Source organism: Oncorhynchus gorbuscha, unplaced genomic scaffold (genome assembly GCF_021184085.1).
Source record: "Oncorhynchus gorbuscha isolate QuinsamMale2020 ecotype Even-year unplaced genomic scaffold, OgorEven_v1.0 Un_scaffold_1247, whole genome shotgun sequence".
Taxonomy (NCBI): domain Eukaryota; kingdom Metazoa; phylum Chordata; class Actinopteri; order Salmoniformes; family Salmonidae; genus Oncorhynchus; species Oncorhynchus gorbuscha.
Window position 1 is genome coordinate 42,501 of NW_025746079.1, and position 12,500 is coordinate 55,000.

The 12,500-nt window shown below is 46.6% G+C and overlaps 1 protein-coding gene across 1 annotated transcript in view; it reads right to left on the reverse strand.

Moving 5' to 3' along the window:
- Positions 1-12,500, reverse strand: part of LOC124021900 (receptor-type tyrosine-protein phosphatase R-like) — a 125,053-nt gene that overhangs the window by 31,695 nt on the left and 80,858 nt on the right. The window contains 1 exon segment of the mRNA XM_046337033.1: positions 10,291-10,398. Coding sequence (XP_046192989.1) covers positions 10,291-10,398 — 108 coding nt within the window.

The window sequence follows — 12,500 nt, forward strand, 5'->3', positions numbered from 1 at the left end:
CATGGGAGATGGCTGAGTGATATAGTCTGCAACATGGACAACAACATGGGAGATGGCTGAGTGATATAGTCTACAACATGGACAACAACATGGGAGATGGCTGAGTGATATAGTCTACAACATGGGAGATGGCTGAGTGATATAGTCTACAACATGGACAATAACATGGGAGATGGCTGAGTGATATATTCCACAACATGGGAGATGGCTGAGTGATATAGTCTACAACATGTACAATAACATGGGAGATGGCTGAGTGATATAGTCTACAACATGGGAGATGGCTGAGTGATATAGTCTACAACATGTACAATAACATGGGAGATGGCTGAGTGATATAGTCTACAACATGGACAACAACATGGGAGATGGCTGAGTGATATAGTCTACAACATGGGAGATGGCTGAGTGATATAGTCTACAACATGGACAACAACATGGGAGATGGCTGAGTGATATAGTCTACAACATGGGAGATGGCTGAGTGATATAGTCTACAACATGGACAACAACATGGGAGATGGCTGAGTGATATAGTCTACAACATGGGAGATGGCTGAGTGATATAGTCTACAACATGGGAGATGGCTGAGTGATATAGTCTACAACATGTACAATAACATGGGAGATGGCTGAGTGATATAGTCTACAACATGGGAGATGGCTGAGTGATATAGTCTACAACATGGACAATAACATGGGAGATGGCTGAGTGATATAGTCCACAACATGGGAGATGGCTGAGTGATATAGTCTACAACATGTACAATAACATGGGAGATGGCTGAGTGATATAGTCTACAACATGTACAATAACATGGGAGATGGCTGAGTGATATAGTCTACAACATGGGAGATGGCTGAGTGATATAGTCTACAACATGTACAATAACATGGGAGATGGCTGAGTGATATAGTCTACAACATGGACAACAACATGGGAGATGGCTGAGTGATATAGTCTACAACATGGACAACAACATGGGAGATGGCTGAGTGATATAGTCTACAACATGTACAATAACATGGGAGATGGCTGAGTGATATAGTCTACAACATGGACAATAACATTGGAGATGGCTGAGTGATATAGTCTACCACATGGGAAATGGCTGAGTGATATAGTCTACAACATGGACAACAACATGGGAGATGGCTGAGTGATATAGTCTACAACATGGGAGATGGCTGAGTGATATAGTCTACAACATGGGAGATGGCTGAGTGATATAGTCTACAACATGGGAGATGGCTGAGTGATATAGTCTGCAACATGGACAACAACATGGGAGATGGCTGAGTGATATAGTCTACAACATGGACAATAACATGGGAGATGGCTGAGTGATATAGTCCACAACATGGGAGATGGCTGAGTGATATAGTCTACAACATGGGAGATGGCTGAGTGATATAGTCTACAACATGTACAATAACATGGGAGATGGCTGAGTGATATAGTCTACAACATGGACAACAACATGGGAGATGGCTGAGTGATATAGTCTACAACATGGGAGATGGCTGAGTGATATAGTCTACAACATGGGAGATGGCTGAGTGATATAGTCTACAACATGGGAGATGGCTGAGTGATATAGTCTACAACATGGGAGATGGCTGAGTGATATAGTCTACAACATGGACAACAACATGGGAGATGGCTGAGTGATATAGTCTACAACATGGGAGATGGCTGAGTGATATAGTCTACAACATGGACAATAACATGGGAGATGGCTGAGTGATATATTCCACAACATGGGAGATGGCTGAGTGATATAGTCTACAACATGTACAATAACATGGGAGATGGCTGAGTGATATAGTCTACAACATGGGAGATGGCTGAGTGATATAGTCTACAACATGTACAATAACATGGGAGATGGCTGAGTGATATAGTCTACAACATGGACAACAACATGGGAGATGGCTGAGTGATATAGTCTACAACATGGGAGATGGCTGAGTGATATAGTCTACAACATGGACAACAACATGGGAGATGGCTGAGTGATATAGTCTACAACATGGGAGATGGCTGAGTGATATAGTCTACAACATGGACAACAACATGGGAGATGGCTGAGTGATATAGTCTACAACATGGGAGATGGCTGAGTGATATAGTCTACAACATGGACAATAACATGGGAGATGGCTGAGTGATATAGTCCACAACATGGGAGATGGCTGAGTGATATAGTCTACAACATGTACAATAACATGGGAGATGGCTGAGTGATATAGTCTACAACATGGGAGATGGCTGAGTGATATAGTCTACAACATGTACAATAACATGGGAGATGGCTGAGTGATATAGTCTACAACATGGACAACAACATGGGAGATGGCTGAGTGATATAGTCTACAACATGGGAGATGGCTGAGTGATATAGTCTACAACATGGACAACAACATGGGAGATGGCTGAGTGATATAGTCTACAACATGGGAGATGGCTGAGTGATATAGTCTACAACATGTACAACAACATGGGAGATGGCTGAGTGATATAGTCTACAACATGTACAATAACATGGGAGATGGCTGAGTGATATAGTCTACAACATGGACAATAACATTGGAGATGGCTGAGTGATATAGTCTACCACATGGGAAATGGCTGAGTGATATAGTCTACAACATGGACAACAACATGGGAGATGGCTGAGTGATATAGTCTACAACATGGGAGATGGCTGAGTGATATAGTCTACAACATGGGAGATGGCTGAGTGATATAGTCTACAACATGGGAGATGGCTGAGTGATATAGTCTACAACATGGACAACAACATGGGAGATGGCTGAGTGATATAGTCTACAACATGGACAATAACATGGGTGATGGCTGAGTGATATAGTCCACAACATGGGAGATGGCTGAGTGATATAGTCTACAACATGGGAGATGGCTGAGTGATATAGTCTACAACATGTACAATAACATGGGAGATGGCTGAGTGATATAGTCTACAACATGGACAACAACATGGGAGATGGCTGAGTGATATAGTCTACAACATGGGAGATGGCTGAGTGATATAGTCTACAACATGGACAATAACATGGGAGATGGCTGAGTGATATAGTCTACAACATGGACAACAACATGGGAGATGGCTGAGTGATATAGTCTACAACATGGGAGATGGCTGAGTGATATAGTCTACAACATGGACAACAACATGGGAGATGGCTGAGTGATATAGTCTACAACATGGGAGATGGCTGAGTGATATAGTCTACAACATGGACAATAACATGGGAGATGGCTGAGTGATATAGTCCACAACATGGGAGATGGCTGAGTGATATAGTCTATAACATGTACAATAACATGGGAGATGGCTGAGTGATATAGTCTACAACATGGGAGATGGCTGAGTGATATAGTCTACAACATGTACAATAACATGGGAGATGGCTGAGTGATATAGTCTACAACATGGACAACAACATGGGAGATGGCTGAGTGATATAGTCTACAACATGGGAGATGGCTGAGTGATATAGTCTACAACATGGACAACAACATGGGAGATGGCTGAGTGATATAGTCTACAACATGGGAGATGGCTGAGTGATATAGTCTACAACATGTACAACAACATGGGAGATGGCTGAGTGATATAGTCTACAACATGTACAATGACATGGGAGATGGCTGAGTGATATAGTCTACAACATGGACAACAACATGGGAGATGGCTGAGTGATATAGTCTACAACATGTACAATGACATGGGAGATGGCTGAGTGATATAGTCTACAACATGGACAACAACATGGGAGATGGCTGAGTGATATAGTCTACAACATGGGAGATGGCTGAGTGATATAGTCTACAACATGGACAACAACATGGGAGATGGCTGAGTGATATAGTCTACAACATGGGAGATGGCTGAGTGATATAGTCTACAACATGTACAACAACATGGGAGATGGCTGAGTGATATAGTCTACAACATGTACAATGACATGGGAGATGGCTGAGTGATATAGTCTACAACATGGACAACAACATGGGAGATGGCTGAGTGATATAGTCTACAACATGGGAGATGGCTGAGTGATATAGTCTACAACATGGGAGATGGCTGAGTGATATAGTCTACAACATGGGAGATGGCTGAGTGATATAGTCTACAACATGGACAACAACATGGGAGATGGCTGAGTGATATAGTCTACAACATGGACAATAACATGGGAGATGGCTGAGTGATATAGTCCACAACATGGGAGATGGCTGAGTGATATAGTCTACAACATGTACAATAACATGGGAGATGGCTGAGTGATATAGTCTACAACATGGGAGATGGCTGAGTGATATAGTCTACAACATGTACAATAACATGGGAGATGGCTGAGTGATATAGTCTACAACATGGGAGATGGCTGAGTGATATAGTCTACAACATGGACAACAACATGGGAGATGGCTGAGTGATATAGTCTACAACATGGGAGATGGCTGAGTGATATAGTCTACAACATGGACAACAACATGGGAGATGGCTGAGTGATATAGTCTACAACATGGGAGATGGCTGAGTGATATAGTCTACAACATGTACAACAACATGGGAGATGGCTGAGTGATATAGTCTACAACATGTACAATAACATGGGAGATGGCTGAGTGATATAGTCTACAACATGTACAACAACATGGGAGATGGCTGAGTGATATAGTCTACAACATGGACAATAACATGGGAGATGGCTGAGTGATATAGTCCACAACATGGGAGATGGCTGAGTGATATAGTCTACAACATGTACAATAACATGGGAGATGGCTGAGTGATATAGTCTACAACATGGGAGATGGCTGAGTGATATAGTCTACAACATGTACAATAACATGGGAGATGGCTGAGTGATATAGTCTACAACATGGACAACAACATGGGAGATGGCTGAGTGATATAGTCTACAACATGGGAGATGGCTGAGTGATATAGTCTACAACATGGACAACAACATGGGAGATGGCTGAGTGATATAGTCTACAACATGGGAGATGGCTGAGTGATATAGTCTACAACATGGGAGATGGCTGAGTGATATAGTCTACAACATGTACAATAACATGGGAGATGGCTGAGTGATATAGTCTACAACATGGACAATAACATGGGAGATGGCGCCCTCCTGTGGAATCCAGTAATGTTGCACGTCCTCTTTGAGCTCATAACAGTTTAGTAACAATAGCTAATGCATGGATTGAATTGTATGCACACCAAGCAGAATGTAAACACAGCACAGCATCACTTCCTGCTAAATAAAGGTTACAGATATACACAGAAATACCCCTGTAAGACATTCAAAGCCCACTTCCTGCTTAATAAAGGTTACAGAAATACACAGAAATACCCCTGTAAGACATTCAAAAGCCCACTTCCTGCTAAATAAAGGTTACAGAAATACACAGAAATACCCCTGTAAGACATTCAAAAGCCCACTTCCTGCTAAATAAAGGTTACAGAAATACCCCTGTAAGACATTCAAAAGCCCACTTCCTGCTAAATAAAGGTTACAGTAATACCCCTGTAAGACATTCAAAAGCCCACTTCCTGTGCATTAGCATGTTGTTCCTGTTAGGAAGAAGAGTTAACAACCTGAACTCGGAACTAGGGGTCATATCTTGTCTGTGTCCTAAGGGCCCTGGTCTAAAGTAGTGCACTATATAAGGAGTAGGGCCCTGGTCTAAAGTAGTACACTATATAGGGAATAGGGCTCGGTCTAAAGTAGTGCACTATATAGGGAATAATGTGCTATTTGGGATTCACACAGGATGTGACCACTGGTTACTGGATGTGACCCCTGGTAACAGGATGTGACCCCTGGTTACAGGATGTGACCCCTGGTTACTGGATGTGACCCCTGGTTACAGGATGTGACACCTGGTTACTGGATGTGACACCTGGTTACAGGATGTGACCCCTGGTTACTGGATGTGACTATTGGTAACAGGATGTGACCCCTGGTTACTGGATGTGACCCCTGGTAACAGGATGTGACCCCTGGTTACTGGATGTGACCCCTGGTTACAGGATGTGACCCCTGGTTACTGGATGTGACACCTGGTTACTGGATGTGACACCTGGTTACAGGATGTGACCCCTGGTTACTGGATGTGACTATTGGTAACAGGATGTGACCCCTGGTTACTGGATGTGACCCCTGGTAACAGGATGTGACCCCTGGTTACTGGATGTGACCCCTGGTTCCTGGATGTGACCCTTGGTTACTGGATGTGACCCCTGGTAACAGGATGTGACCCCTGGTTCCTGGATGTGACCCCTGGTTACTGGATGTGACCCCTGGTAACAGGATGTGACCCCTGGTTCCTGGATGTGACCCCTGGTAACAGGATGTGACCCCTGGTTACTGGATGTGACCCCTGGTTCCTGGATGTGACCCCTGGTTACTGGATGTGACCCCTGGTTCCTGGATGTGACCCCTGGTTACTGGATGTGACCCCTGGTTACTGGATGTGACCCCTGGTTACTGGATGTGACCCCTGGTTCCTGGATGTGACCCCTGGTTACTGGATGTGACCCCTGGTTCCTGGATGTGACCCCTGGTTACTGGATGTGACCCCTGGTTACTGGATGTGACCCCTGGTTACTGGATGTGACCCCTGGTTCCTGGATGTGACCCCTGGTTACTGGTTCAGGTTTTTTTGACACGATGGACCCACTAACTGACCACATTGCTATTTGGGACACAGCCTTTGTGACCTCTGACCTCTATTAAGTGACACAGCTTTAGGGTTTTAACTGGCTAATCATCCTCAGGCTAGCAACCAACCACAGCATCTGTCCCAGGGGCTATCAGAGGTCTGATGATGTCATGAGCTTACGAACTGATGACCTCATGTCCCGCCCACTTCGCCCTTCAGCCAATCGGAGTGCTCGCTGATCACGTGTGAGCCAATTAGAGCGCTCTGGGATCATGTGTCAGAGTGGGAGAAAGCCTTCACATCCTTGACCACAGGCGGTCATAGCTGATCTCTTCAAATCTCCTACAGATCCTCTCTGAGACACACACACACACACACACACACACACACACACACACACACACACACACACACACACACACACACACACACACACACACACACACACACACACACACACACACACACACACACACACACACACACACACAGAGACGCAGCCACACACAGATCCCATTCACAAAGACACCACCTTTCACAAACAACCTACTGTATCTTCACAGAGGATGCTGACTGACTGTTGCTATGTGTTGATAGGAGAGGATGCTGACTGACTGTTGCTATGTGTTGATAGGAGAGGATGTTGACTGACTGTTGCTATGTGTTGACAGGAGAGGATGTTGACTGACTGTTGCTATGTGTTGACAGGAGAGGATGTTGACTGACTGTTGCTATGTGTTGACAGGAGAGGATGTTGACTGACTGTTGCTATGTGTTGACAGGAGAGGATGTTGACTGACTGTTGCTATGTGTTGACAGGAGAGGATGCTAACTGACTGTTGCTATGTGTTGACAGGAGAGGATGCTAACTGACTGTTGCTATGTGTTGACAGGAGAGGATGCTGACTGACTGTTGCTATGTGTTGACAGGAGAGGATGCTGACTGACTGTTGCTATGTGTTGACAGGAGAGGATGCTGACTGACTGTTGCTATGTGTTGACAGGAGAGGATGTTGACTGACTGTTGCTATGTGTTGACAGGAGAGGATGCTGACTGACTGTTGCAATGTGTTGACAGGAGAGGATGTTGACTGACTGTTGCTATGTGTTGACAGGTGAGGATGCTGACTGACTGTTGCTATGTGTTGACAGGAGAGGATGTTGACTGACTGTTGCTATGTGTTGACAGGAGAGGATGTTGACTGACTGTTGCTATGTGTTGACAGGAGAGGATGCTAACTGACTGTTGCTATGTGTTGACAGGAGAGGATGCTAACTGACTGTTGCTATGTGTTGACAGGAGAGGATGCTGACTGACTGTTGCTATGTGTTGACAGGAGAGGATGCTGACTGACTGTTGCTATGTGTTGACAGGAGAGGATGCTGACTGACTGTTGCTATGTGTTGACAGGAGAGGATGTTGACTGACTGTTGCTATGTGTTGACAGGAGAGGATGCTGACTGACTGTTGCAATGTGTTGACAGGAGAGGATGTTGACTGACTGTTGCTATGTGTTGACAGGTGAGGATGCTGACTGACTGTTGCTATGTGTTGACAGTGGAGGATGTTGACTGACTGTTGCTATGTGTTGACAGGAGAGGATGTTGACTGACTGTTGCTATGTGTTGACAGGAGAGGATGTTGACTGACTGTTGCTATGTGTTGACAGTGGAGGATGTTGACTGACTGTTGCTATGTGTTGACAGGAGAGGATGTTGACTGACTGTTGCTATGTGTTGACAGGGGAGGATGTTGACTGACTGTTGCTATGTGTTGACAGGAGAGGATGTTGACTGACTGTTGCTATGTGTTGACAGTGGAGGATGTTGACTGACTGTTGCTATGTGTTGACAGGAGAGGATGCTAAATGACTGTTGCTATGTGTTGACAGGAGAGGATGTTGACTGACTGTTGCTATGTGTTGACAGGAGAGGATGCTGACTGACTGTTGCTATGTGTTGACAGGAGAGGATGCTTACTGACTGTTGCTATGTGTTGACAGGAGAGGATGTTATCTTTAGTTCTGTACTAGCGATAGAGGTTATTGACACAGAGTCACATGGAGTCAGTCACCCTGTAATAAAGTACCTCAGATATCCTGGGATCTCCGCCTCTTTGGCTGAGTGGAAATAATTCATCAATCATGTCAAACAGCATGAGCAGCAGTGTGTGTGTGTGTGTGTGTGTGTGTGTGTGTGTGTGTGTGTGTGTGTGTGTGTGTGTGTGTGTGTGTGTGTGTGTGTGTGTGTGTGTGTGTGTGTGTGTGTGGGGGGTGTATGGGTGTGCGGGTATGTGTGTGTGTGTGTGTGTGTGTGTGTGTGTGTGTGTGTGTGTGTGTGTGTGTGTGTGTGTGTGTGTGTGTGTGTGTGGGTGTGCGGGTGTGCGGGTGCGGGTGCGGGTGTGCGTGTGCGTGTGCGTGTGCGCGTGCGTGCGTGCGTGTGTGCGTGTGTGTGTGTGTGTGTGTGTGACCCACATTTCTGGTCAGATCTGGAGGTGTGGTGGACTACCTGGGTTACTCCACTACTGGAGGTGTGGTGGACTACCTGGGTTACTCCACTACTGGAGGTGTGGTGGACTACCTGGGTTACTCCACTACTGGAGGTGTGGTGGACTACCTGGGTTACTCCACTACTGGAGGTGTGGTGGACTACCTGGGTTAGTCCACTACTGGAGGTGTGGTGGACTACCTGGGTTACTCCACTACTGGAGGTGTGGTGGACTACCTGGGTTACTCCACTACTGGAGGTGTGGTGGACTACCTGGGTTACTCCACTGCTGGAGGTGTGGTTGACTACCTGGGTTACTCCACTACTGGAGGTGTGGTGGACTACCTGGGTTACTCCACTACTGGAGGTGTGGTGGACTACCTGGGTTACTCCACTACTGGAGGTGTGGTGGACTACCTGGGTTACTCCACTACTGGAGGTGTGGTGGACTACCTGGGTTACTCCACTACTGGAGGTGTGGTGGACTACCTGGGTTACTCCACTACTGGAGGTGTGGTGGACTACCTGGGTTAGTCCACTACTGGAGGTGTGGTGGACTACCTGGGTTAGTCCACTACTGGAGGTGTGGGGGACTAGCTGCTAAAGTTTAGACAATAAGTCTGAATGGTTTAGTTAAGAATTAAGGTTTGGGGTCAAAACGACCAAATAAAAAACGAAAACCAACGGCTGGGATTGATCTACCCTCGGAGGCGGAGCTCGCGGATTACGCCCCACCCACCATCACCACTCACAACCACAACCCTACTGGATGGTGATAGGTCAGTTTCCCCTAGTGGCATCTCACAACGTTCCTGGCCGGACGTCGGATGTCGAAGTGGATCTTGAGCAACCTGGCTGGCGTGTGCATCATGCGTGTGTGTGTGTGTGTGTGTGTGTGTGTGTGTGTGTGTGTGTGTGTGTGTGTGTGTGTGTGTGTGTGTGTGTGTGTGTGTGTGTGTGTGTGTGTGTGTGTGTGTGTGTGTGTGTGTGTGTGTGTGTGTGTGTGTGTTCATATATTTACATGTTTGTGTGTGTGTTTACATGTGTATGTGTGTGTGTAACAGACGTGAAAGGACTGAATATAGGCTACTTACCATCAAACAGGTGATGATGATGAAGATGGTGAGGAAGATGACCGCAGCAAAGAATCCCTCTTTAGTCCAAATATTGTCCCTCTCATGTTGATCCTGTAGCACATTCTTCTGTAGAGGAGAGGAGGAGTAGAGAGGAGAGGAGTAGAGAGGAGAGGAGAGGAGAGGAGAGGAGAGGAGAGGAGAGAGAGGAGAGGAGAGGAGAGGAGAGGAGAGGAGAGGAGAGGAGAGGAGAGGAGAGGAGAGGAGAGGAGAGGAGAGAGAGAGGAGTGGAGAGGAGAGGAGAGAGAGGAGAGGAGGGAGAGGAGAGGAGAGGAGAGGAGAGGAGAGGAGAGAGAGAGGAGGGAGAGGAGAGGAGAGAGAGGAGAGGAGAGGAGAGGAGAGGAGAGGAGAGAGGAGAGGAGAGGAGAGGAGAGGAGAGGAGAGGAGAGGAGAGGAGAGGAGAGGAGAGGAGAGGAGAGGAGAGGAGAGGATTGTTGAATGTTAGTACCTAAGTTCCATGACCAACACAAAAATAAAAAAACACACACACACACACACACACACACACACACACACACACACACACACACACACACACACACACACACACACACACACACACACACACACACACACACACACACACACACACACACACACACACACAACACAAAGCCCACCTGCAGAACAACCGTCCAGTCAGCCTGTAAAAGTTAACCAATCCAGCCACACCACCTTTAAAATCCACATCTCGTATTCAGCCCCAAGCCCACGGTGATACACACTGATACACCCTGAGCAGCTTTCTGTCTCTCTCCCTCTCTGTCTGTCTCTCTGTCTGTCTCTCTGTCTGTGACAGGTGGTAAGAGCTGAGAGCTGCCGCTGCTCCTCTCTCTGAAGGTAAATCCAGTCTGACACACACCCTCTGTTCTCAATGCTCAGCTCCTCCCCTTTCCCCACCCACACAAACTCCCAACCATCCACTGAGGAGGGGAGGGGGAGGGATGGGAGAGAGGGGGAGGAATGAGAGGGAGGAGAGGAGAGGGGAGGGATGGGAGGGAGGAGAGGAGAGAGTGGGAAGGATGAGAGGTAGGAGAGGTGAGGAGAGGAGAGGGGGGACGGATGGGAGAGAGGGGGAGGAATGAGAGGGAGGAGAGGTGAGGAGAGGAGAGAGGTGGAGGGATGGGAGAGAGGAGGAGGAATGAGAAGGAGGAGAGTTGAGGAGAGAGGGGAGGGACAGGAAGGAGGGGAGACAGGGGGAGGGAAGCGGTAGAGAGAGGCTGGGGGAGAGTTGATGGTTTATGAAAGTGAACTGGGGTGGAAGGAAATGGGGATTCCCTACTTTATTTGCTCTCTCTCTTCTGGTTTATCTCTCTGAACTCTCTCTCTCTCTCTCTCTCTCTCTCTCTCTCTCTCTCTCTCTCTCTCTCTCTCTCTCTCTCTCTCTCTCTCTCTCTCTCTCTCTCTCTTCTCTCTCTCTCTCTCTCTCTCTCTCTCTCTCTCTCTCTCTCTCTCTCTCTCTCTCTCTCTCTCTCTCTCTCTCTCTCTCTTCTCTCTCTTTAATCAGGTCACGTTAACTGAATGAGCTGAATGATCTGTCGGCCCTGGTCCACACCTGAACACTAGTAGCGATGCCTGATTTACAAGGGGCATCCCAACAGCCAATCAACCCCAATTAAAGGCTAGAGATCTTTATCTGTGGTGACCTCATATGACCTAGGGCTGTTTGTCTAATTCTCTTTCTGTGTGGTTGTGTGTGTGTGTGTGTGTGTGTGTGTGTGTGTGTGTGTGTGTGTGTGTGTGTGTGTGTGTGTGTGTGTGTGTGTGTGTGTGTGTGTGTGTGTGTGTGTGTGTGTGTGTGTGTGTGTGTGTGTGTGTGTGTGTGTGTGTGTGTGTGTGTGTGTGTGTGTGTGTGTATATATATATATATAAATATATTATATGTGATCTCAGACAAGCCAGACCAAACACAGAGATAAAACCATCAAATACAATCCAACATCTCTCAATACCATATAAGACCGATTCCAGCCCTGGTCTCCTCCACCAATGAGATTCTCTTAACCACTTCTATCACTGTGATTTAGTGAACCGGTTAATTGGACCATTTCCACTTTAGCAGTTTAACACTCTGCATGTCCACAGTGACAGAGTGTTTCACCCTCTGGCCGGGAGCTGTTAAATATACACGTCGTCCTGGGTGAGTGGCAAGAGGCTAAATAGCACCCTAT